General features: G+C 43.4%; 1 protein-coding gene across 20 annotated transcripts in view; it reads right to left on the reverse strand.

Moving 5' to 3' along the window:
• Window positions 1–23,019, reverse strand: part of GULP1 (GULP PTB domain containing engulfment adaptor 1) — a 1,414,565-nt gene that overhangs the window by 335,356 nt on the left and 1,056,190 nt on the right. For all 20 annotated transcript variants that reach the window (XM_073646319.1, XM_073646318.1, XM_073646301.1 and 17 more), the window contains one exon: window positions 17,651–17,749. In XM_073646319.1, the coding sequence (XP_073502420.1) occupies window positions 17,651–17,749 (99 nt within the window). The remainder of the gene's footprint in view (window positions 1–17,650; window positions 17,750–23,019) is intronic.

Here is a 23,019-nt window from a genome sequence, read left to right on the forward strand (position 1 = left end):
TGGTGTTTCTAGCCTGGGAGGGGGCCAATATTCATGGCACCCTTCCTGGGCTATTAATATCAGCCCCCAGCTGTCTGCCTAGCCTTTGCTAGCTATTAAAATATGGGGGACCCCACGTCATTTTTTGGGGGGGTCTCCCATTTTAATAGCTAGTAAAGGCTAGGTATTCAGCTGGGGGCTGATATTAGTAGCCTGGGAAGCTCCGTGGGTATTACCCCCTTCCCAGGCTTCAAACATCTGCCCCAGCTGTCTGCTTAACCTCCGCTAGAGACTAAAATTATGGGGGATCCCACACCAATTTTTATTTTAATAAATCCTTTATTTTAACACTAAATGACACTTAAGGTGTTAATAAAGATGCAGTCCCTAAATTATTATTTATTTTTTAATTAATTTTTCCCAAAAATTTTGACGTGGGCTTTGCCATATTTTTGTATGCCAGCCAGGTACAGAATCCAGGAGCCGGCTGCCCCCAACTCCCAGCTGCCTATTTGTACCTGGCCGGACACAACAATATAGGGAAGCCCTTTTTTATTATTATTTCATGAATTTCATGAAATAAGTTTAAAAAAAAAAATACGTGGGGCTTCGCCCTATTTTTGTGTCCAGCCAGGTACAACTAAGCAGCTGGGGGCTGGAATCCACAGCGCAGGGTGGCCCAAGTTTTGTGGGCCCCCCCTGCTGTGAACTGCAGTCCACAGCCACCCCAGAAAATGTTGCGTTCATAGAAGCGCCATCTTCTGGCGCTGTATTCAGCTCATCCAGGGCCCTGGTGCGGTGGCTCACTGGGTAATAAAGGGGTTAGGGCCAACTTTGTATTATCCGCTGGCCCTAAGCCCAAAATTCATGGGGTCACGCCAATATTAGACATGACCACCATGAATTTCTAGTAAAGTATTTAAAAAAACACAACACCCAGAATAAAGTCCTTTAATTGAAATAAAGACACAATTCTTTATTGTTCTAAATTAAACTCTACTTACCATCACGCCCATTCCAGCTGAAGCCAACGATCTCCTGCAATAAAAGTAAAATAATAAAGCAACATCATCCTTACCTTTCCATGGTTCCCAGGACAGCTTCAGCTCTGCTACATTCACATGACAGACTGGATCGCAGCAGAAAGCTGCCATCCACCCTGTCATCCCGCAGACACTGAGAAGCGCAGGCATGCTTGCGCTCCTCAGTGTCTGGCTGTGACGGCATCTCGTGGAGCGACAATGAACTCTGCTCACCTCATGCACATCACTGACAGCGTGGTATAATTCTCCTGCGCATGCGGTCAGCATGAGAGACTTGGCTCATCTGGATGCCGTCACAGCCTGACACTGAGGAGCGCAAGCATGCCTGCGCTTCTCAGTGTCTGCGGGATGACAGGCTGGATGGCACCTTTCTGCTGCGATCCAGCCTGTCATCTCTATGTAGCAAAGCTGGAGATGTCCTGGGAACCATCGAAAGGTAAGGATGATGTTGGTTTATTATTTTTCTTTTATTGCAGGAGATCGTTGGCTTCAGCTGGAATGGGCGTGATGGTAGGTATGGTTTAATTTAAAACAATAAAGAATTGTGTGTTTATTTCAATTAAAGGACTTTATTCTGGGTGTTGTGTTTTTGTTAAATACTTTACTAGAAATTCATGGCGGTCATGTCTAATATTGGCGTGACCCCATGAATTTCGGGCTTAGGGCCAGCTGATAATACCAAGCTGGCCCTAACCCCTTTATTACCCAGTGAGCTACCGCACCAGGGCCCTGGATGAGTTGCGTACAGCGCCAGAAGATGGAACTTCTTTGAACGCGCCATTTTCCGGGGTGGCTGCGGACTGCAATTAACAGGGGGGGGGGCCCAGAAAACTTGGGCCTCCCTGCGCTGCAGATTCCAGCCCCCAGCTGCCTAGCTGTACCTGGCTGGACACAAAAATAGGGCGAAGCCCCACATATTTTTTTTTTTAATTATTTCATGAAATTCATGAAATAATTAAGAAAAAAAGGGCTTCCCTATGTTGTTGTGTCCAACCAGGTACAAATAGGCAGCTGGTGGTTGGGGGCAGCCAGTTCCTGCCTGCTGTACCTGGCTGGACACAAATATAGTGCGAAGCCCCACGTCAATTTTTTTTTTAATTATTTCAGGAAATTCATGAAATAATTAAAAAAAAATTGATGTGGGGCTTCGCCCTATATTTGTGTCCAGCCAGGTACAGCAGGCAGGAACGGGCTGTCCCCAACCACCAGCTGCCTATTTGTACCTGGCCGGACACAACAATATAGGGAAGCCCTTTTTTAATTATTTCATGAAATAATTAAAAAAAAATTGACGTGGGGCTTCGCACTATATTTGTGTCCAGCCAGGTACAGCAGGCAGGAACGGGCTGCCCCCAACCGCCAGCTGCCTATTTGTACCTGGCCGGACGCAACAATATAGGGAAGCCCTTTTTTTTAAATTATTTCATGAAATAATTAAAAAAAATTGATGTGGGGCTTCGCACTATTTTTGTGTCCAGCCAGGTACAGCAGGCAGGAACGGGCTGCCCCCAACCACCAGCTGCCTATTTGTACCTGGCCGGACACAACAATACAGGGAAGCCCTTTTTTTTAATTATTTCATGAAATAATTAAAAAAAAATTGACGTGGGGCTTTCACTATATTTGTGTCCAGCCACGTACAGCAGGCAGGAACTGGCTGCCCCCAACCCCAGCTGCCTATTTGTACCTGGCCGGACACAACAATATAGGGAAGCCCTTTTTTTCTTAATTATTTCATGAATTTCATGAAATAATTTAAAAAAAAAAATACGTGGGGCTTCGCCCTATTTTTGTGTCCAGCCAGGTACATCTAGGCAGCTGGGGGCTGGAATCCGCAGCGCAGGGAGGCTCAATCTTTCTGGGCCCCACCCGCTGCAAATTGCAGTCTGCAGCCACCCCGGAAAATGGCGCGTTCATTGAAGAGCCATCTTCTGGCGCTGTACCCAACTCATCCAGGGCCCTGGTGCGGTGGCTCACTGGGTAATAAAGGGGTTAGGGCCAGCTTGGTATTATCAGCTGGCCCTAAGCCCGAAATTCATGGGGTCACGCCAGTATTAGACATGACCGCCATGAATTTCTAGTAAAGTATTTAAAAAAAACACAAACACCCAAAATAAAGTCCTTTCATTGAAATAAAGACACAATTCTTTATTGTTCTAAATTAAACCATACTTACCATCACGCCCATTCCAGCTGAAGCCAACGATCTCCTGCAATAAAAGAAAAATAATAAAGCAACATCATCCTTACCTTTCGATGGTTCCCAGGACAGCTCCAGCTCTGCTACATCGAGATGACAGGCTGGACCGCAGCAGAAAGCTGCCATCCAGCCTGTCATCCCGCAGACACTGAGAAGCGCAGGCATGCTTGCGCTCCTCAGTGTCAGGCTGTGACGGCATCCCGATGAGCCGAGTCTCTCACGCTCACCGCATGCGCAGGAGAATTCTCCCACGCTGTCAGTGACGTGCATCAGGTGAGCTGAGTTCATTGTCGGCTCATCGGGATGCCGTCACAGCCAGACACTGAGGAGCGCAAGCATGCCTGTGCTTCTCAGTGTCCGCGGGATGACAGGCTGGATGGCAGCTTTCTGCAGCGATCCAGCCTGTCATCTCGATGTAGCAGAGCTGGAGCAGTCCTGGGAACCATCGAAAGGTAAGGATGATGTTGCTTTATTATTTTTATTTTATTGCAGGAGATCATTGGCTTCAGCTGGAATGGGCGTGATGGTAAGTATGGTTTAATTTAGAACAATAAAGAATTGTGTCTTTATTTCTATTAAAGGACTTTATTCTGGGTGTTTGTGGGTTTTTTTTAACTTTGACTATGGGGTTAGTAATGGGGGTGTCTTATAGACGCCTCTCCATTACTAACCTGGGCTTGATGTCAGCTGGCATTATAAGCTGACATCAACCCCAGCCATATTACCCCACTGCCACCGCTACAGGGCAGTGGGAAGAGCGAGGCTAAGTGCCAGAATTGGCGCATCCTATGGATGCGCCATTTCTGGGGCGGCTGACGGCTGGTGTTTCTAGCCTGGGAGGGGGCCAATATTCATGGCACCCTTCCTGGGCTATTAATATCAGCCCCCAGCTGTCTGCCTAGCCTTTGCTAGCTATTAAAATAGGGGGGACCCCATGTAATTTTTTTTGGGGGGGTCCCCCATTTTAATAGCTAGTAAAGGCTAGGTATTCAGCTGGGGGCTGATATTAGTAGCCTGGGAATCTCCGTGGGTATTACCCTCTTCCCAGGCTTCAATCATCTGCCCCAGCTGTCTGCTTAACTTCCGCTAGAGACTAAAATTACGGGGAACCCCACGCCAATTTTTTTTTTAGTAAATCCTTTATTTTAACACTAAATGAAAAGTACAGTAATCAACACTGTCACTGTACTTCTTATATATGTGACTGACATGTTTCTATCTATCTAATCTATGTGTGATGCTCTATTTTTTCTGTTGTAAATTGTCGGGTACCGCTGCTGAATTGCCGGCCGGCTTTTTTAAAGAGACGGTGCATGAAAACACTAATATTTTTCTAAATAAATCCTTTACACTAAATGACAAGTACAGTAAGCAACACTGTCACTGTACTTCTTATATATGTGACTGACATGTTTCTATGTATCTAATCTATGTGTGATGCTCTATCTTTCGGTTATAAATTGTCGGGTACCGCTGCTGAATTGCCGGCCGGCTTTTTTAAAGAGACGGTGCATGAAAACACTAATATTTTTTTAAATAAATCCTTTACACTAAATGACAAGTACAGTAAGCAACACTGTCACTGTACTTCATATATATGTGACTGACATGTTTCTATCTATCTAATCTATGTGTGAAGCTCTATTCTTTCTGTTCTAAATTGTCGGGTATCGGTGTATGCCGCTGCTGAATTGCCGGCTTTTCATGTTTCACTGTGAGCACTGTTCCCATTGATTTGGGCAACCACCTCCCCCAATACATTCTACATTATTGTTAGTTGTTTTCCTTCATGTAGAATTAACCTACAAGGAAAGAAAGGGTTTATTTTCATTCCGATATTTGTGTCCCATTGACTTGCATTGGTTTCCGGTATTGGAATGGGCGATATCCGATACTTTTTGGGTATCGGCCCGATCCAATCCGATCCGATATTTCCTGATATCGGAAGGTATCGCTCAACACTAGTCAGAACTTTGACAATATATGGCTTCACCCAACCAATAACCATGAGTGGAGAAAAAGTTTTTTTGTTATCATTTATATTCTCTGAAACAAGGCCAAGAAAGGAAAAATTCTGTCGGGTTATGTAAACTTTTGAGCACAACTGTATGTCCTTTTCATATAATATGTGTTTGCTCTCTCCGACTATATTAACTCTATTCTTATAATAGACCAATAATTCTTACTAGAGATTTCTCAGTTTTTTTTCACTTGGATATTTTCAGTAAATATAAATGCCTATTTTGTCTATGCATTCTGGATTCTAATATTGGCTTTGTCTGCATTATAATCACCCATACATGGAGTTATATTATGCTATTTTATATTTCTCCACTTTATATATATATGTATAAATGTAGACCCAGTCTGGGTCGAAACGTCTACCTAAGTCTTACCTAAGTCGCTTTTTGCTTTATTGGATTTATACTATTTAATTCACATCTATTACCTTGTAATCTATATTTGGAGAGTGCGGTGGATATTTCTATAAGAACTTATTAGGTTAGTACCTACTCCCTCGACACCTCGCCAACTTTGTTTTATTTGAGTGCAGACTAATTTTTTTCTACTAAACATGGCCATACACATTAGTTAGAATTAGGTTGATATTAGAACATATGATGAACAAACAATTTTGTACATATCGGCCATTGTACACATTGGCTGCTACACAGGGGAATAACAAACTTTCTGAGAATGTACGGGGCACATTCTTGTATGGTCAGGTCTTTTGTAGACTGTTATATGAAAATGTTAAACACTCCTGACTTCTTTTCCAATGACGACTGTGTGTTTTGGTCGACTATAACTATCACTTGAAAGGTTATGAGAGGGACAGGGCTCCCTCACACTCCCATCAGCACCCAAGTGACAAAATCACGGGGAGCCAATGGTTGTCATTGCTTGCGGAGGTCAAATAATGCCATAGGCAGGATCTAACAAGCGATCTGCCAGTGTCATCTGTCATCTGACAGGTTTCATGCATTGCAGTACATCTCAGAATAAAGCAAAGCAAAAATAATATTTTTGCTATGAAATAGTTTTTATTTTGTAAATAAATTATAAATTATATAAATGTGGTATTGCTGTATTTATATTGATCCAAAGAATGAAGCTGCCTTATTACATTTTTTCCACACGGTGAACGGCATTATAAAAACCACCAAAAATCTATTTCTGAATTGCTGGTTTTTGTCCATTCTGTCTCACAAAAATTGGAATAGAAAGCAATCAAAAAATTTTATGTGGCCAAAAATGGAACCAATAAAAACATCAACTCGTCCAGGAAAAAACAAACCCCCACATGACTGCGGGAAGAAATATAGAAAAACTATAGCTCTCAAAATATGGCGATGCGAAACTTGTTTTTGTAAAGGAAAAGGTTTTTTTTTAGTGTGTGACAGTGGCCAAACATAAAATATATATATATATATATATATATATATATATAAATCTGGTATCTCTGTAATTGCACTGACCCGAAGAATAAAGTCATCTTATCACTTATATTGCATGAGGAATGGTGTAAAAAATAAATAAAAGCAATTCTTGACCTGCTATTGATTTGTTCATTCTGCCTCGCAAAGATTGCAGTAAGGCTCGGCTCACATTTATCCTGCACTTACACCGGGGTTTCCGTGTAAATCTCTGAAATACGTGATTCAGAAAAAATCCTCCAGTGGAAGATTCCCTATAATGAGACAGATGGAGACACTGAGGTCTCTGCCTGGACTATGATCCGGTCATGTCAGTCTTTTTAAGCGTGCATAAAAGCTAGGTCAACTACAGTTTTGTGAATCTCTTAAAAGCTGGATACCGCCGTAAGGAACCAATACAGATTCCAGAGTAACTCTGCTGCCTCATTATAGTGAATAGATCAGGGGTTTCATCTGAATCCGGTATTTTGTAGATTTAGATGGAAACACCGATAAAAGTGCTCAGCTTAAAGCGCAGGATAAATGTGAACTGATCCAAAAGTTTCTACTCAACCCACAAAAAACAAGTCCCTAGTCAGGTCCATCATTTTTTTAACAGAAATATAGGGGGTGTCCACATTACTGGTAGCATAAAGGCTCTGTAATACTGGCATGGCTCCCACCAAAAGAAATCCCGCTAAATCTGAACTCCCAAATCCAAATGCCCCCTTCTCCTGAGCCCCACAGTGGGCCTAAACTGCAATTAGTGTCAACATGTTTGGCCTTACTGTGGCGAGGAGCGCCCACTTAATTTATGGGGTGCATATCTCCAGAAGTACAAGTTGGGCACAATGTACAGGCACTAAAAAGTATTGTATTGTATACTTGAATTTTCACTCTGCAACATCTATTGCTGCTTGTTTCTGGAAAAAACCCATGTAGTCAAGTCATAGTCCAGCCACGGGGCAGCAGCACCTGTTTTTTTCTTCATGCCTTCATAGGAGATGTGCCTGTCACAACTCCATCAGGTGAGTGTAACCAGCACTCTCTTACTCTCCCTCCATAGGGTATCACCCTATTGTGCGCTCTGTTCCCCACATTTAGATCTACATTGTATTGGCAGATGACATAAAGCTCAGGTTAGTAATGGAGCGGCATCCATAAGACACCCCCATTCCTAACCCCATAGTGAAATTTAAGAAAAAAAAACAAACACCCAAAATAAAGTACTTTATTTGAAATAATGACACAGACTCCTTTATTTATAATACTTATTTTACCAAAAAACAATTTTACTTACCTAACGCCTAATCCACTGAAGCCCATGTCTCCTGTAACAAAAATAAAATAATAAAGCAATACAAAACTCACCTGTCCCATTGTAATCGGGTCATTGATAGAACATCCTCATCAGCAGTCAGTGATGTGATTGCTCTATCTGGCATCCGGGTATACACTGACAGGAGCGTCATCGCTCCTGCAGTTTTTAGTGCTGAGCTGCCGGGAGGTCACGTGAGTTCAATAGCTGATTAACTCCTGTGATCTCACGGCACCAGCGCTGCATGAGAATTTTCTCATGCAGCGCTGGTGCCGTAAGTAAGGTCACAGGAGTTCATTAAATGATGAACTTGTGTGACCTCTCTCACAGCAGCTCATTGCAATACACTGCGGGAGCAATCGCGCTCCTGTCACTGTATCGCCGGCTGTCAGATAGAACAACCACATCTGGAGATGTGACTGTGCTATCAATGATCAGATCGCCATGGGGCAATCTGGATTATTTGGACTACGGCGGATAGGTGAGGATTATGGTGGTTTATTATTTTTTTCTTTATTACAGAGGACAAGGCCATCGGTGATTAGGTGTAGGTGAGTACAATGTGTTTTTTATTTAAATAATTATTTGTTAATTTTAACTTTTTTTACTGCACAAGCGCCGACTGATGAGACTACTCTTCTCATCGGCGGTGCTTGCGCTCGCTGTTAATAGTGAAAGCGGGCACCGGCTGAAGGGAGAAGTAGTCCCATCAGTTGGCGACTGTGGCTTTCAGTAAGGTTTTTACCGCGGGTCACAGTGACAGCTGTGAGATCACGCTGACATCTGACAGTGTGATCCCGCAGCGCTGTGACCGGTGGTAACTGTGCAGATTAAAGCCCCTGTTTCTCGTGCTGTCACGCAGATGACAGCGTGGGAAACCAGGGATCTTCAGGTTCGTACTCGACTTTTGCCGATTTTGGGAAAAATGCTCTGGTGTCCGATGACTAATTTGAATGTGCAACGTTCATGCCGAATTTGAAAAAACAAACAATTTCTGAAAATGTTCGCTCATCTCTAGTCCTCACATAATTACTATGAGCCTATTAGCACATTATAAATGTTTTACAGTAAAATTTCTCTGCAGATAATTGCATATAATGCGGTTTATACTGTCCTATTATTGCGTCTCAATACATTTATTTATAAAAATGAAAATTCACAAAAATGTTTTCTTTTCGAGTAGGAAAACTAATTAGATAAAAACAAAATGTCTATAAGAATCCACTGAGAATAAGAGGAGAAACAATTACATTTTCAAAAATGCATCTGCTTGGTCATTGTTCTTTTTGCTCAACCATCAATATAAATTCATATTGCATGTTTTTGCTATTGTTAAATTGTTACTTATGTGCTTTAAAAAGGTTGTCAGGCCTTAGGCTACAAGTATGCAGTAAGACTTTGTGACTGCAAACTTGTAAATCCTCACATCTCACAGCGCTCAGTGTGCGCAGATTTTACAATGCAGGCTCCAGGTGCGGGAGTCATGTGACCACAAGTATGTGATTTATATACATGCAGTCATGAGCTAAATAGATGAACATGGTCATGATCAATGCAATTGTATTGAGCGAGGCTGGATACAGTCTAGTCAGAATGTGGCCCAAAGAGTGCAAATCTAATATTTGAGGTCTCATGACTTCTGCTCCAGCTGGCATTGGAAAATCGTCACAGCGCTCAGTGCACGCGATGTGAAGATTCACAAGTCGGCAGTCACATAGAGTGACTGCAGACTTGTAGCCTAAGGCCTGACAACCCATTTAAGCTGCATTCACACTGGCCGATAAACCCATCAGATTCTAACGTTCTTAATAATTGTAGCGCCGGCGTCCTTGTGTGTCTCTGCCCGTACACATCTCCTGCCTCCGCTCCCACTCCCCAGGGTCTGTCAATGCCTGACAAATCCTCTGGCAGCGCACTTAGGGTGCACGCGCCAATAGCTGGGATACATTTACTGCTTAAGGCACCTCCACCTGTTGAGAGGTGTCTGAGCAACGTTTGTGCAAAGTTAGTTAATACTTACCTGCCTGCTGTTAGGTCCCCTTGTCCATATTATCTGAGGATGTGAAACAGCTGTTAGTTGCTACTGCATGTTTGTCTCCCGTATATTTCCTTTATGCATCTTATGTAAATAAACAGAAATCTTGGATGAAGATTTATGTGGTGGGTGCCGTGAATACAATTCTCCTCATGAACTAAAAATTCAAGTCCTAAATGGGTTTGATCATGTTCCAAGGCAATAAATGAGACAGTAGCAGTTGGAGCATTAGAATGAGTACATATTCGTGATTATTGAACATGTGTTTGCTTCGCTAATTCGATGATCCTTTACTGACCGAGCCAATTTTGACCTTAATGACCAAGCCAAATTTTACAAGTCTGACCACTGTCACTTTATGAGGTAATAACTCTGGAATGCTTCAACGGATTCCACTGATTCTGAGATATGATTTGCGTTTATTTGTGAAAAATAATGGAAATTTGGTGAAAATAAATTAATAAATAACATTTCCCACATATGTACTTTACATTCGCACAATTTTTGAAACAATTTTTTTTGTCAGGAAGTTATAAGGGTTAACAGTTTATTAGCAATTTTCAATTTTTGCAATAACATTTTCAAAACCTATTTTTTATTTTTTAGAGACCACAGCACATTTGAAGTGACTTTGAGGGGCTATATGACAGAAAATACTCAAAAGTGACACCATTCTATAATCTGCACCCTCAAGGTGCTCAAAACCACATTCAATAAGTTTATTAACCCTTCACGGGTTTCACAGGAACTAAAGCAAAAAAAATGAATATTTAACCTTTTTTTAGCAAAAATTTTACTTTACTTTTCACAAGGGTAATGAGAGAAAATGGACCCCAAAATTGGTTGCGCCATTTCGTCTGAGCATGTCGATACCCCATATGTGGGTGAAAATCCCTGTTTGGGTGCACGGCAGGGCTTGGAAGGGAAGAAGCACCGTTTGACTGTTTGAGCTCAAAATTGGCTGGAATCAAGAGCGGACACCATGTCATGTTTGGAAAGCCCCTGATGTGCTTAAACAGTGGAAACACCCCCACAAGTGACCCCATTTTGGAAACTACGCCCCTCAAGGATTTTATCCAGGGGTATAGTGAGCATTTTGAACCCACAGGTAAAATACATATTTTGATAGCATTAGGTCGTCCTATTGAAAAAGTTGATGTAACTCCAAATTTCTCACTTTTGCAAGAGATAACACCGAAAAGTGGACCCCACAGTTTGATACCCAATTTCTTACGAGCACAGCGATACCACACATGTAGTAAAAAAGTTTTGTTTGGACAAACGGCAGGGCTTGGGGCGGAAGGAGCAATATTTGAATTTTGAAACACAAATTTGGCTGAAAGATGGCGGGCACCATGTCTCATTTGCAGGGCCCCTAAGGTGCCTAAACAGCAGAAACCCGCCACAACGAACCCCATTTTGAAAACTACACCCCTCAAGGATTTTATCCAGGGGTATAATGAGGATTTTGAACCCAAAGATACTACACATTTGATAATGTTATGCACACGCCCAGGCTGACTGGCGTGTGCGTGATTTAGTGATTCAACTGTGCCATGAACCGGAGAGTGCCTGGAGGGGCGTATCTAAGTATCTACCCGATCCGACCAAGGTCGCACGACGGCTAACGACGCCGTGCACCAGGGAAGAACCGAGCAGAGGGACCAGGTGCTACTCCAGGCCAGACCCCGGACACGGCTGTTGACCCACACCGGGGAATACAGGAACAGGCAGGTTAGGCTGGCACACAGACAGGTGGGTATTGGCAGGCACGGCTGGCATGCAGACAGGTGGGCACTGGCAGGCACGGCTGGAGTGTAGACAGGAGGATACTGGCAGGCACGGCTGGTATGCAGACAGGAGGGTACTGACAAGTACAGCTGGCGTGCAGACGGAGAGGTACTAGCAGGTTGGAGCACAGGCTGGATAGGGTCCAGTACAGACTGGGATTCAGGAACAGAACCACAGATGCGGTAGACAAGCAGAGCAGAGAGGAACCGCCGGAGCGGTGGGCAAGGCGGAGCAGAGAGGAACCGCCGGAGCGGTGAGCAAGACACAGCAGGCAGGAACCGCCAGAACGGTGAGCAAGGCAGAGCAGGCAAGAACTGCCGGAGCGGTGAGCAAGGCAGAGCAGGCAAGAACCACCGGAGCGGTGAGCAAGGCAGAGCAGGCAAGAACCGCCGGAGTGGTGAGCAAGGCAGAGCAAGCAAGAACCGCCGGAGGGTAATCATTAGGTAATCATACTGAATACGTAGTCATTACAGCCGTGAAACATGGAGGGTGGGAACTCGAGCATCTCACTCGAACACCCGTGATACTCAGTGTATACCCAAGCACCCATTGCAATCAACACTAGTCACCATATCATCATTTTTTTTAAACTTTTGAAAGAAAAACAATCCTAACCCAAACTAACACCAGCCCCAAGCCTAACCCGAACACAACCGTAATCCTATCTCTAACCCTAACACAACTCTAACCCCAACTGTAACCCTAACACAACCCTAAGCCTAACCCTAACCCCAACTCTAATGGCAAAAAATGATTTTTATTTTTATGACAAAGGGGGATTTGATTGACTAATTATTGGCTTTTGATCACTGTGATAGACCCTATCATTGTTTAAAGGGGTTGGCTTGGACCCCCCCAGCGCACGTACAGTGCACTGCGGGGATTCTCTGATTTCAGGCCTGGGAACGGAGGGTATGTATGAGTTATACATACTCCCCAGCCAGTGAGCGCGGCCTCGCTCCATACACTTGTATTGAGCTGAAGCCGCGCCCCATGTAGTGACTCGGCCGTCTAGTGGGCTCCTCACCGGGGGTATGTATAACTTATACCTGGGGGGATTCATAAGTCTGCAGTCACATAGATGGACTGCAGATTTGTCGGTTTGGACCAGACAAACTCTTTACGTAATTATCTGTTGGTGTAAATTAAGCCTTAATATAGTAAGGATATTAAGGGTTGTGTAAAGAAGGTCTTCTAAGCATTAGTTTTATGCTCTAGTCACAATTTGTGACACTAATTATCTAGTGAAATGACAAATTATTATTGAAATTGCTAAGTAAATATGCCTTGTACTTTTAATGACACTTAATATAACTTCTAGTATACTGCTATTCCTAAAAAGTGTATATGTGAAACTAAGCATGTCTCAGCCTAAGAAAACAATCTGCATTGCTTGTTTAAGTGAGAATAAATAAGGAAGTTGTCCCGACTCAGGGGATTACTCTGCTAACACAAACATGGAAAAAATGACTCATTAAAATCCACTGGGTTTTAGCAATGAAAGAAACATTCAAGTGGCCATCAAAAACTAAGGAAAGTTTCTGTCTCTGGTATTATAATTCCGCATATACTGTAAATGTGGTGTATCGAGAGCCCATTTCTGGTTTAAGCCATTACATGTGGGTTTCCTTTTTCCTTCTTCACAGATGTTTGTAATAATATTCCATGAAATAACTGTGGTAGAGAAATAATGGCGCTAGTGTCTGCGGAGCTCCTTCAAAATGCCCACATAATAAAATGTAAAGGTTTTGTATTTAACCACAGCACAAGTCAACTGAACTATGCATGTGACTCGCCCCCTGGGCCGTGGGGCACTCAGGACCGGGCTTCAGGGCAATGCTGGGAGTAGTAGTGGCGACCCGGTCCCGTGGCTCAGGGTGGTCAGACCAGTGGCAATCTTTTATATGTTTTAGGTAATGTCCGACTACGCCACCCGTGGATTGCGGCTATTATGAACCGCCGCTGCAAGGCAGTCCACTGAGGCTGATGGTGTGTGCAGCTGAGATAGTATAACCCCCCACGGGAAGAGTGTAGCCTCAGGGCAGTGAGCGCAGATGGTGGGGATTGAAGTGCAGGGCGTCCCAGCACCAGTAGTGCTGGCGCGGCAAGAAATGCAAAGACAACGTGTTGCAGTCCAGGGTCTTTTACTCACAGTTCGTATACTCCAAGTCACTTCTGCCGGTAATGACGGCCCGAACTGCGCTGCGTCCACCAGGTGAGGGGCTCGGTCAACCCCCAGGTCATTCAGGAGTATAGCACAGGACTCCCTTCTATCCTTCCTCTGGCTCGTGCCCCACCAGTGACCAAGCTTTTGTCCAGCTGCCGCGGATCTATGCGGGTAAACGTGGGCCCCGTTTCCCGCTATCCTATATGGTGCCTTCCTAGCAAGGTTTAGCAGGGGGTCGCACCAAGTGATGATCACGACCTCCGGTTCTTGGCTGAGGGATAATTTACCTCCACCAATTTGGGATCCGGTACCCTTTTCTTGCCTGACCCGTCACCCGATTTCACGTTGGTCCTTAGGGTCCCATCTGCCTTCTTGTTTCTGAGCCCTTCTGTTTCTCTGTCACTTCTCCTCCTTTCCTGTTCCTTCTTCTCCTCCTTCCCTCGGCCTCTTCTCCACGCCTACTTCTCCTTCTCCTCCCAGGCTCTGGCCTTCACCCTAGGCCTGCCTTTGAGCAGAGCTCCTACAGAGCCTCTGCTCCCTGTCTGAACTGACTCCTGTCCTAAGATGGTGCCCACCTTTTATACCTCCCCTCTGAGTGTGAGCTCAGGTGACCAGCACCCAATGAGCTCCTTCCTATGCTACCGACACCGTCGCCTTCTGCTCCTACATCACTCAATTTTCCTCCCCCCTCCCCACTCCAGCCAGGGACATGGTCTGTCGTGCTTGCATTACTGTATAAATGGGAGCACTGTTGAGCTGTCCCCCGGAAATGGGGTGTGTGTGATGCATGCAGCTAACTGAGCCCTGGTCCATACTCCATCCTTACCCGGGAGTGGAATATCACACCTCTGGCAGAGGTGCAATACCCCTGTAGCGGCCGAACTCTCGGGGTGCTACACATGCCCTAACTGGCAAAGCTGGCATACAACACAGAAACCTCCACAATGTCCTCGTCAATATTCTAAGAAATGACAAGTCTCAAACCATAATAAGTTGTACTTACCTTGTTGGTTATGCAACACACAATGAAAGAAAACTATAACACTATAAATAGTAGTTTCATAGTCATGCCGATATGAGGACAAATCTATTGTAAAGTGACAACGTTACAACAGCAATACTGTGCAACCTGATCAGAATTGCTACTTTATAATAATAAAGAAACCAGGTAGGTTGGAAGAAGATGGTCTACACATATTACTTTCTTGTGATCTTTATATGAGAACCAGAATTCTTCTGAAACATCATTATGGGGGTCAACTACTTGGACAACCCCATCTCAATCAGTATGTTTTCCCCCAGTAAAATAACACTCATATTCCTGCAGTGTTGGCACTCGCTGTCTCAGGAATCGTGTGACATTGTTGTGCCATGCGGTCCATGCGGCCAATCAGGGCTTGCTTCATTCTGCCCACCTTCAGACAAATCAGACATCAAGAGGATTAAGCGGGCAGCTTAAACTCTCACTTCCTCTTGATATCTAACTGAGAATGGGTTGTCCAATTAGTGATAAATAGTTCTAAAGACTAGTGCAAAAGAAAGTCATTTAACTAATTTCTGTCATGATTCCACCACTCATGGTGCCCTATGGATACTGTGAATGACAACTCTGCCACCCTATGGTATCGAGGGCCTGCTGAGTTGTCGTATAGCATTTCTCGACGATGAAGGTTCCTTTAAATTACATGTATCTCTTAAATGTGTTCTAAGTAAAGCTACATACTGAAGTCTAATTGTATATTATTTTATTTTTGGTACATAATGTTGTGGGCACCCATCTTTTTGTGGTTTCTGCGATCGGATGAGGTGTGATTCCGTGATAGCAGACTCCAGCTTTATAATAGAGATCTTACCTTTCACTGTAACCCTGCCTGTGATAATATTAAGATATTATATTAATCTCTACAGAAAAAGAAATGTCAGTCTATTGTGAGAAACACAACTAAGTGGAGAAAAACAAAAATGCCTTTTTACGTATATTCCTGCTACTGTGTGCAAAAACATAGTTTGTAAGGCAAAATGTCCTCTTTAAATAATTCCAGTATTTCTGTTCTTAATCGTTTCCTTTACATTGATGCTATTTTGCTTTATATTACAATTATAACCAAGAAATCCAGTATATAAATACATTTTTGTGCATGTTCCAGGAAATCTGCTACCAGCTCCCTATCTTTCTATCAAAGATAGTTATTCTCAACTCAACAGGTTATTGCCTAGCCACAAGATTCCCATTACTGTGCCCCACCCCCAGCTATCTAAGCAAGTCCCATAGGCAATGACCACCACATTATTTCAGTAGGGAATTGGTGGGGATCCTTGCGGTGGAAACCCCAGTGATCTCCAAGTTTTGACCTATGCTGTGGATAGGTGATAACTTGCCAAGTTGAGAAGCTATACCTATTTGCTAACACTTACACTCGCAGCCATTCTCTGGCATAAAATAAAAAGATCAGGAATTCAGGCCTGTGTTCTCTGCTAGAATCTGACAAGACTGTTTCAGAAAGTTTTTTGTTTTTTTTGGTTCTCCTTTATCATTCATTTCTATATTTAGTATTGCTTTAAACAACTTGTCATTTTCTGATGATGGATTCCCTTTATGTAGAACTGGAAAGTTTAGAACAGAAAATACCACTGTAATTAAGTTCTTATGTCTGAACCACATCCAAATAACGACTTGCAAGTAAACAGTTCTTAGGGCAGACTTTATTATATCAGTTTTTGCTTTCATGCTTCATTTACTTTGGATTATTTTCAAGACAGAATATAAAATGCATCCAAAATGGTTGAACCCTACCACATCGGACTTGTGTTGTTACATACAATCAATTGATATCGCAGGATGATTGCATCCCCCATTAGTTTGGATGGGTGGTAGTTAGCCCAGTTGGGAAAACTTTTTAAGCTCCACCCATTTTCTAACATAGCACCCTTAGCCTTTCACCAACCAAAAATGGAGGCGATCAGCAGGAAATTACCCCTCTGTTCTCGGCCAGAGTGCTACAAATCTGTTGTTTTGTCAGAATCATGCAAAAGCTTACTTGATCTTTACTTCTATTACTCATTTCTATAGCATATTAATTGACACAATATATTGGTTACTGAGTATTTTTCCCAATACAACCTACCTCTTGGTTGGAATACAGAGACAATCACATATTTCAGCACTGTTAAACACTATTGAAATATATTTGGTGTGTAAACAGCCACAACATACACTTTGCGCATGGCAGATTCCCTATTTTTAGGTGCAATACATTCCAGAATTCTGCTGCATTTTGCTTAGTATCTCTTAAATATTTCAGTGAATTGGACTGTGTTGCAGTTCCCTCCACAACCAGTGCGTGGTACCACCCCTGTACAGGGTAAACTTATGAGGGAACCACAGCACTGAAAAAGAGCTCTAGCCCCCTTAGTCTCAGAGTGGGAGAGTCTTGGAAGTCAGACCTTAGCTGATCTGACGTGATGGCATATTTTACCTATGGTAAGAAAAATCCTATGTGATCTAGAAGCCCTTCTTATCCCTACTCTAAATTGAGTTTGGATGTACTGATTGTAGATAGCTTTATTTCATTATACTGTACATATATAATTTTGTCTACTATTGTTGTAGAACCTGTGACAACGGCACATAAAATAATGAACAAAAAAAAAACATTTTGACAACATATTAACTAATTCTGCATTTCTTACAAAGTGCCTACCTTTGTTTTTGGCTCAAGAATTTTCACGCCATATATTGATATTTGAAGTTCAACCTTTGGAGTTTTTTGACCTTCAGATTTCTTTATATGTCTTGCAAACTTTAAAAAAGAACACTAAATTAGTTCCTAAATTAGTGAAATATAATTAGTATGATTTATATACTATTGCTAAGATATTAAGTAGAACTATAATATGCCACTAAAAGTAAGCACAAACAATGGAGCAATGAATGTTATACACAGTGTGTGCAGTAAATATTAAAACCCAGCGCTTTAGCACCACCTACTGGTCCATTGTTTATACAACTGCTAAATGTACAAAATTATTCAGTGCTGTTAAACTGTATTATCAAACATACTGAAATATACCATTATTTTTATAGGCAAAGAAACAATCACCCCCTCCTCACTTACAGCTAATTTTGCTTTGCCCCCATCCTTCCTTTATGTCAGTTGCTCTAATACAGTGCTTTTGAAAGTATTCACCCCCCCTTGGCATTTTTCATTCTTTACTACCTGGAATTTCACTGTTTTGTTTGAGGGTTTGCATCAGAACATGCCTACAACTGTGACCATTTGGTTTTCTTTTTATTGTAAAGCAAACAACACATAGGATAAAGTAACTGAAAACTTCATTGTGCATAACTATTCACTCCCGTAAAGTCAGTACTTTGTAGAGCATCCTTTTGTCAATTAAAGCTGCAAGTCACTTTGGTTAAGTCTGTATTAGCAAAAGATATCTAACAGATTTAGGCAGTATCAGTATAAAAATATTATTATACTCCATCATTCACATCTGCCCACCTAGGACCTCAAATGTAGAGGAATCATCATAAAACAATAAGATAATCAGGAAGAGCCACCAGGCTCAAGAAATGATGATCCAAAAGAAGTATTTTATCAAAGTATATGAATTTTATTATGCAAATACAATTACGTAATTTAGTGGATAAACATACATAGAAACCACAAAGTGGTAACTGATTATATAGTATGGTAAAATGTGACACCACCAGGTGTCATAATAATGATAGGTACATAATTAGTACATACTTATACATCATGCACATATATGCACACAGGGGCTGGCGCACAAGTGGCAGTGACTGAAGGGTGGCTTCTCTATTGACAGGTATATTATGGGTACATAATTTCTCATATATGTGCATGATCTATACTGCCACAGTCGCTGCAACATGTGCAGGGTGGAATTCCACCGTGTTGGCACATCCCATATCAACCGGTTAACCGGTATGGCCAAAGACCTCTGTATCGATGCAAGTCGATGACCTGCGAAGTGCGCAAGGCAGAAGTAAGCACACAGCAACCGCACTTTCTGCAGCAGTGTATCCAGGCCAGGATAGTGGCGGACAAATTGCTGTACCACCAGGTTGAGGAAGTGAGCCATGCAAGGCATGTGTGGGAGGTTGCCACGGCGTAGGGCTGCCACCAGGTTCACACCGTTGGCACACACAGGCTTCCCTGGCTCCATATTCAGTGGACACAGCCATTGCTAAAACTCAGTCTGGATAGCTGTCCACAACTCTTCATTTTAACACTGCCTGATTGCGGTGAGCCCTGGCTGTGCAGTACGGAGATGGGAGGATTCGCTCTGCACTGTTGAAAGGTGTTTCTCATTACAGCTGGTGGGCTCTCACTCAGCCTGACTGGAGTGGGTAAACAAGTGGAGGTACTGTGGCCGGAGACTTGTGTGACAACACTTTGCATGGTGACTGAGAAGGAAAAAGCAGAAGATGCGGTTGATGGGATGGCCAACAAATGGTGAGGCCTGCTGGTTCTCATTTTATCACTGTGAGATTCCCAGACTAATGCATTTTGATCGCGCATGTGACAAATTGGCACTAAAACAACATGTCCGCTCTTTATATGGAGAGAGACATTTGACTTTAGCAGCCAATGACACAAGCCCATGTGTCTGGACGCTGTGGATGGTTCCTGCGCCCTGATTGCCTTGCCGGAATCTCCACATATTAATTTAAGAAAGAAAAATAAGATTAACAGTAGAGATGAGCGAATGTTTCAATATTTGATTCAGATTACGATCGGCGAATATTGCAAATTCGGCGAATTATTCATCGAACGTTACCAAATGCCATAGAATTTAATGGGACAAAAAAAAACACATACACAACACCTTCAATAGGGCCCAAAAGCTGCCAAAACACATCAAATAAGGGGTAGACACCTGGAAAGTCCAATCAATTGACTCAGAGTACAAGTACTATAATTATTATTACTATTACAGGGACATTCATTCCGTGGCACTTTACATGTCAAAAGGAATCACCATCGGTGACTCACCGACTGGTACAAGAGGGGAGAGGACCCTGCCCGCGAGGGTGCACAAACAATCTACAAGGCATGGGTGAGGGTACAATAGGTCAGGGTACAGCTAGTCATGCAGCGGTATGCTGGAGCGAGGGTTACCGCAGATTGTATGCTTGTCACAAGAAGTGGGTCTGCAGCTTGCTTTTCATGGTTTCCACGGCAGGCAACAGTCTGATGTGTTGGGGTACAGTGTTATCACAGTAGGGATGATGTGTAACACAGGTACTTTAGATGCAGTGACACAGAAGCACAGAGCAGACAATACAGGGTTAATAAACAGGGAAAGTTTATGATAACAAGGTGAATCTCCACGCAGGGAGTAACAGGGGAAAATATGGGGAAATAGTAGGTATTAGTCTATAACTGACAGTTTTCAGTTTAACTAGATGTAGCAGAGACAAACCGGTAACAAACGACCGTTTTTTCACTTAGCTGACTTGTGTCCTCTACAAGGCAGTTGCCAGCTGGTGCTGGTGACGCAGTCTTCAGACTTCCCCGCCCAAACAATGCTCCGTCTTCTGGCGGCAGCGGGCGGTCTCTGGTTTTACCCGCTGAGCCCCTAGTCCATAACAGTGCACCTCACGTGCTCAGCTCCACGGATCCTGTGTCTCTTCTCCCTACAGTCAGCTTGACTCCTCCGGTCCACTGCACTTGGATCCCTTGCTCCAAGTCCTGTAGCCAGGAGTCTGGACCCTCTCACACTGCTCTGCTCCGCAGGACCCAGCTTCGCTTTCTCGCGCAAACGTCCTCTTCTCTCCCTCTCTCTCATCACACCAGGAGTCCCTCTGTCACCTGACCTCCCAGCTCTCTCTCTCTCGACACACCCCCTGCTTCCCTGTCACATGACTCCTCTGCTTGCAGTCTGTCTTCCCCCTGCAACAAGAGGTATGGCCCCGGCAGTTCGGATCCCTTGCTCTGAAAGCACTCACACCCCGGTCTTCCCCCTTACAGATGCACGGGACAAATCTGTTGAGAGCCTAAGGCTGCGTTCCCACTATGCGTTTTTCAAGCGTTTTTGCCGTAGCGCACATGCTGCTGAAATTTCCACTGCGGATGATCATTGCGGAAAAATCCGCAGCATATCCATTATTTTTGCGGACACGCGGCGTAATTGCCGCCATTGACTTGCAATGAATCGCTTAATATCCGCATGACTACATGTGCACATTAAGCGATTCAATGTGTGGATGGTACCCGGGTCTGGAGAACAGGAGACTCTCCTCCCGACCTGGGTACCATAGAACCTGTAAAAAAAAGAATTTAAAATAAAAAACATACATTATACTCACCTTCTGATGGCCACCGGTCTCCTGTACAGTACGTCCTGGCTCCCCGGCGGCTGGCGATGGTGTAAAAGGACCTTCCATGACGTCATTTAGTCATGTGACAGGTCATTTAGCAAGTGATGCTAAAATCGCTTGGAAAAGCGCTTGATAACCCGCATGCAGAAATGCATGCAAAAACGCTTGACAAACGCTTCTACCTGGCAGGAAAAACACATGTAAAAACCGCATGCATTTTTCCTGCCAGGGAGATGCAGAAAAAATCAGCAGCATTTCTGCATCGTGGGCACTTAGCCCAAGTCACGTTAAGCTTCCAGGAGTTCACAACTGAGCAGATTAACCCCTGCACCGATTAATATGAAGGTGAAAGGCTTCTTTTTAATGACTGCAGGAGTGGGAGGAATCAGACGCTGTGGTCTTCTGGCTCCTCTCTGTCTCTCTGTAAAGGTAAACCTCGGTAAACCCGTGACACCTTGAAAGCTTCAACAAAATGCTCACAAGGTAGACAGCAGCGGTGGTCGGTCTCCTAGACAACGTGCTAACTCCTTTATGATGATAGAGGACAACATCTGCAAGTAGTTTGTATGTTCTCCCAGTGTTTGCGGGGGTTTCCTCCAGGTTCTCCGGTTACCTCCTCAGTAAAAAAGCAGCCATACAGGAGTGTTAATAGTTCAAAAAATTGGGGCCTGATACCACCATTTCCGTGGCCAACAGATTGGAGACGGTGGATTTCCACCTCTTAGCTTTGTCATGTGTGGGAGGAAACGATCTTTTATGTGACCACAAATGCAGGACCGAGAGCTGGCTGCAGTGCTGAGAGAGGACGGAGGACGGTGAAACGGACAAACTGCTGGACCATGAGTGAGGTGCTGGGGGACATAGTAACATAGTTTTTAAGGTTGAAGGAGGACTAAGTCCATCTAGTTCAACCCATAGCCTAACATGTTGATCCAGAGGAAGGCAAAAAAAAACATGTGGCAAACACTAAGCTGCACATTGGGGAAAAAAATTCCTTCCCAACTCCATACGACAATTAGACTAGTACCCTGGATCAACGCCCTATCAAGGAATCTAGTATATATAACCTCTAGTATTATACTTTCCAAGAAAGGCATCCATGCCCTTCTTAAATTTTAAAAGTGAATCACTCATTACAACATCATGCGGCAGAGAGTTCCATAGTCTCACTGCTCTTACAGTAAAGAATCCGCGTCTGTGATTATGATTAAACCTTCTTTCCTCCAGACGTAGAAGATGCCCCCTTGTCCCCGTCTCTGGCCTCAGAGTAAAAAGATCAATAGACAGGTCTTTGTACTGTCCCCTCATATACTTGTACTTAGTAATAAGATCACCCCTAAGACTTCGTTTTTCCACAGTAAATAACCCCAAGTGTAATAACCTGTCTTGGTATTGCAGACCCCCCAGTCCTCTAATAACCTTGGTTGCTCTTCTCTGCACCCTCTCTAGTTCAGCTATGTCTTTCTTATACACTGGAGACCAGAACTGTACACAGTATTCTAAGTATGGTCGCACTAATGACTTGTATAGAGGTAAAATTATGTTCTCCTCATGAGCATCTATGCCTCTTTTAATGCATCCCATTATTTTATTTGCCTTTGCAGCAGCTGCCTGACACTGGCCACTAAACGTGAGCTTGTCATCCACCAATACACCCAGGTCTTTTTCAGTTACAGTTTTGCCCAGTGTTTTACAATTAAGCATATAATTATACATTTT

Source organism: Phyllobates terribilis, unplaced genomic scaffold (genome assembly GCF_046119375.1).
Source record: "Phyllobates terribilis strain yellow unplaced genomic scaffold, ASM4611937v1 Scaffold_9__5_contigs__length_417890890, whole genome shotgun sequence".
Lineage (NCBI taxonomy): Eukaryota > Metazoa > Chordata > Amphibia > Anura > Dendrobatidae > Phyllobates > Phyllobates terribilis.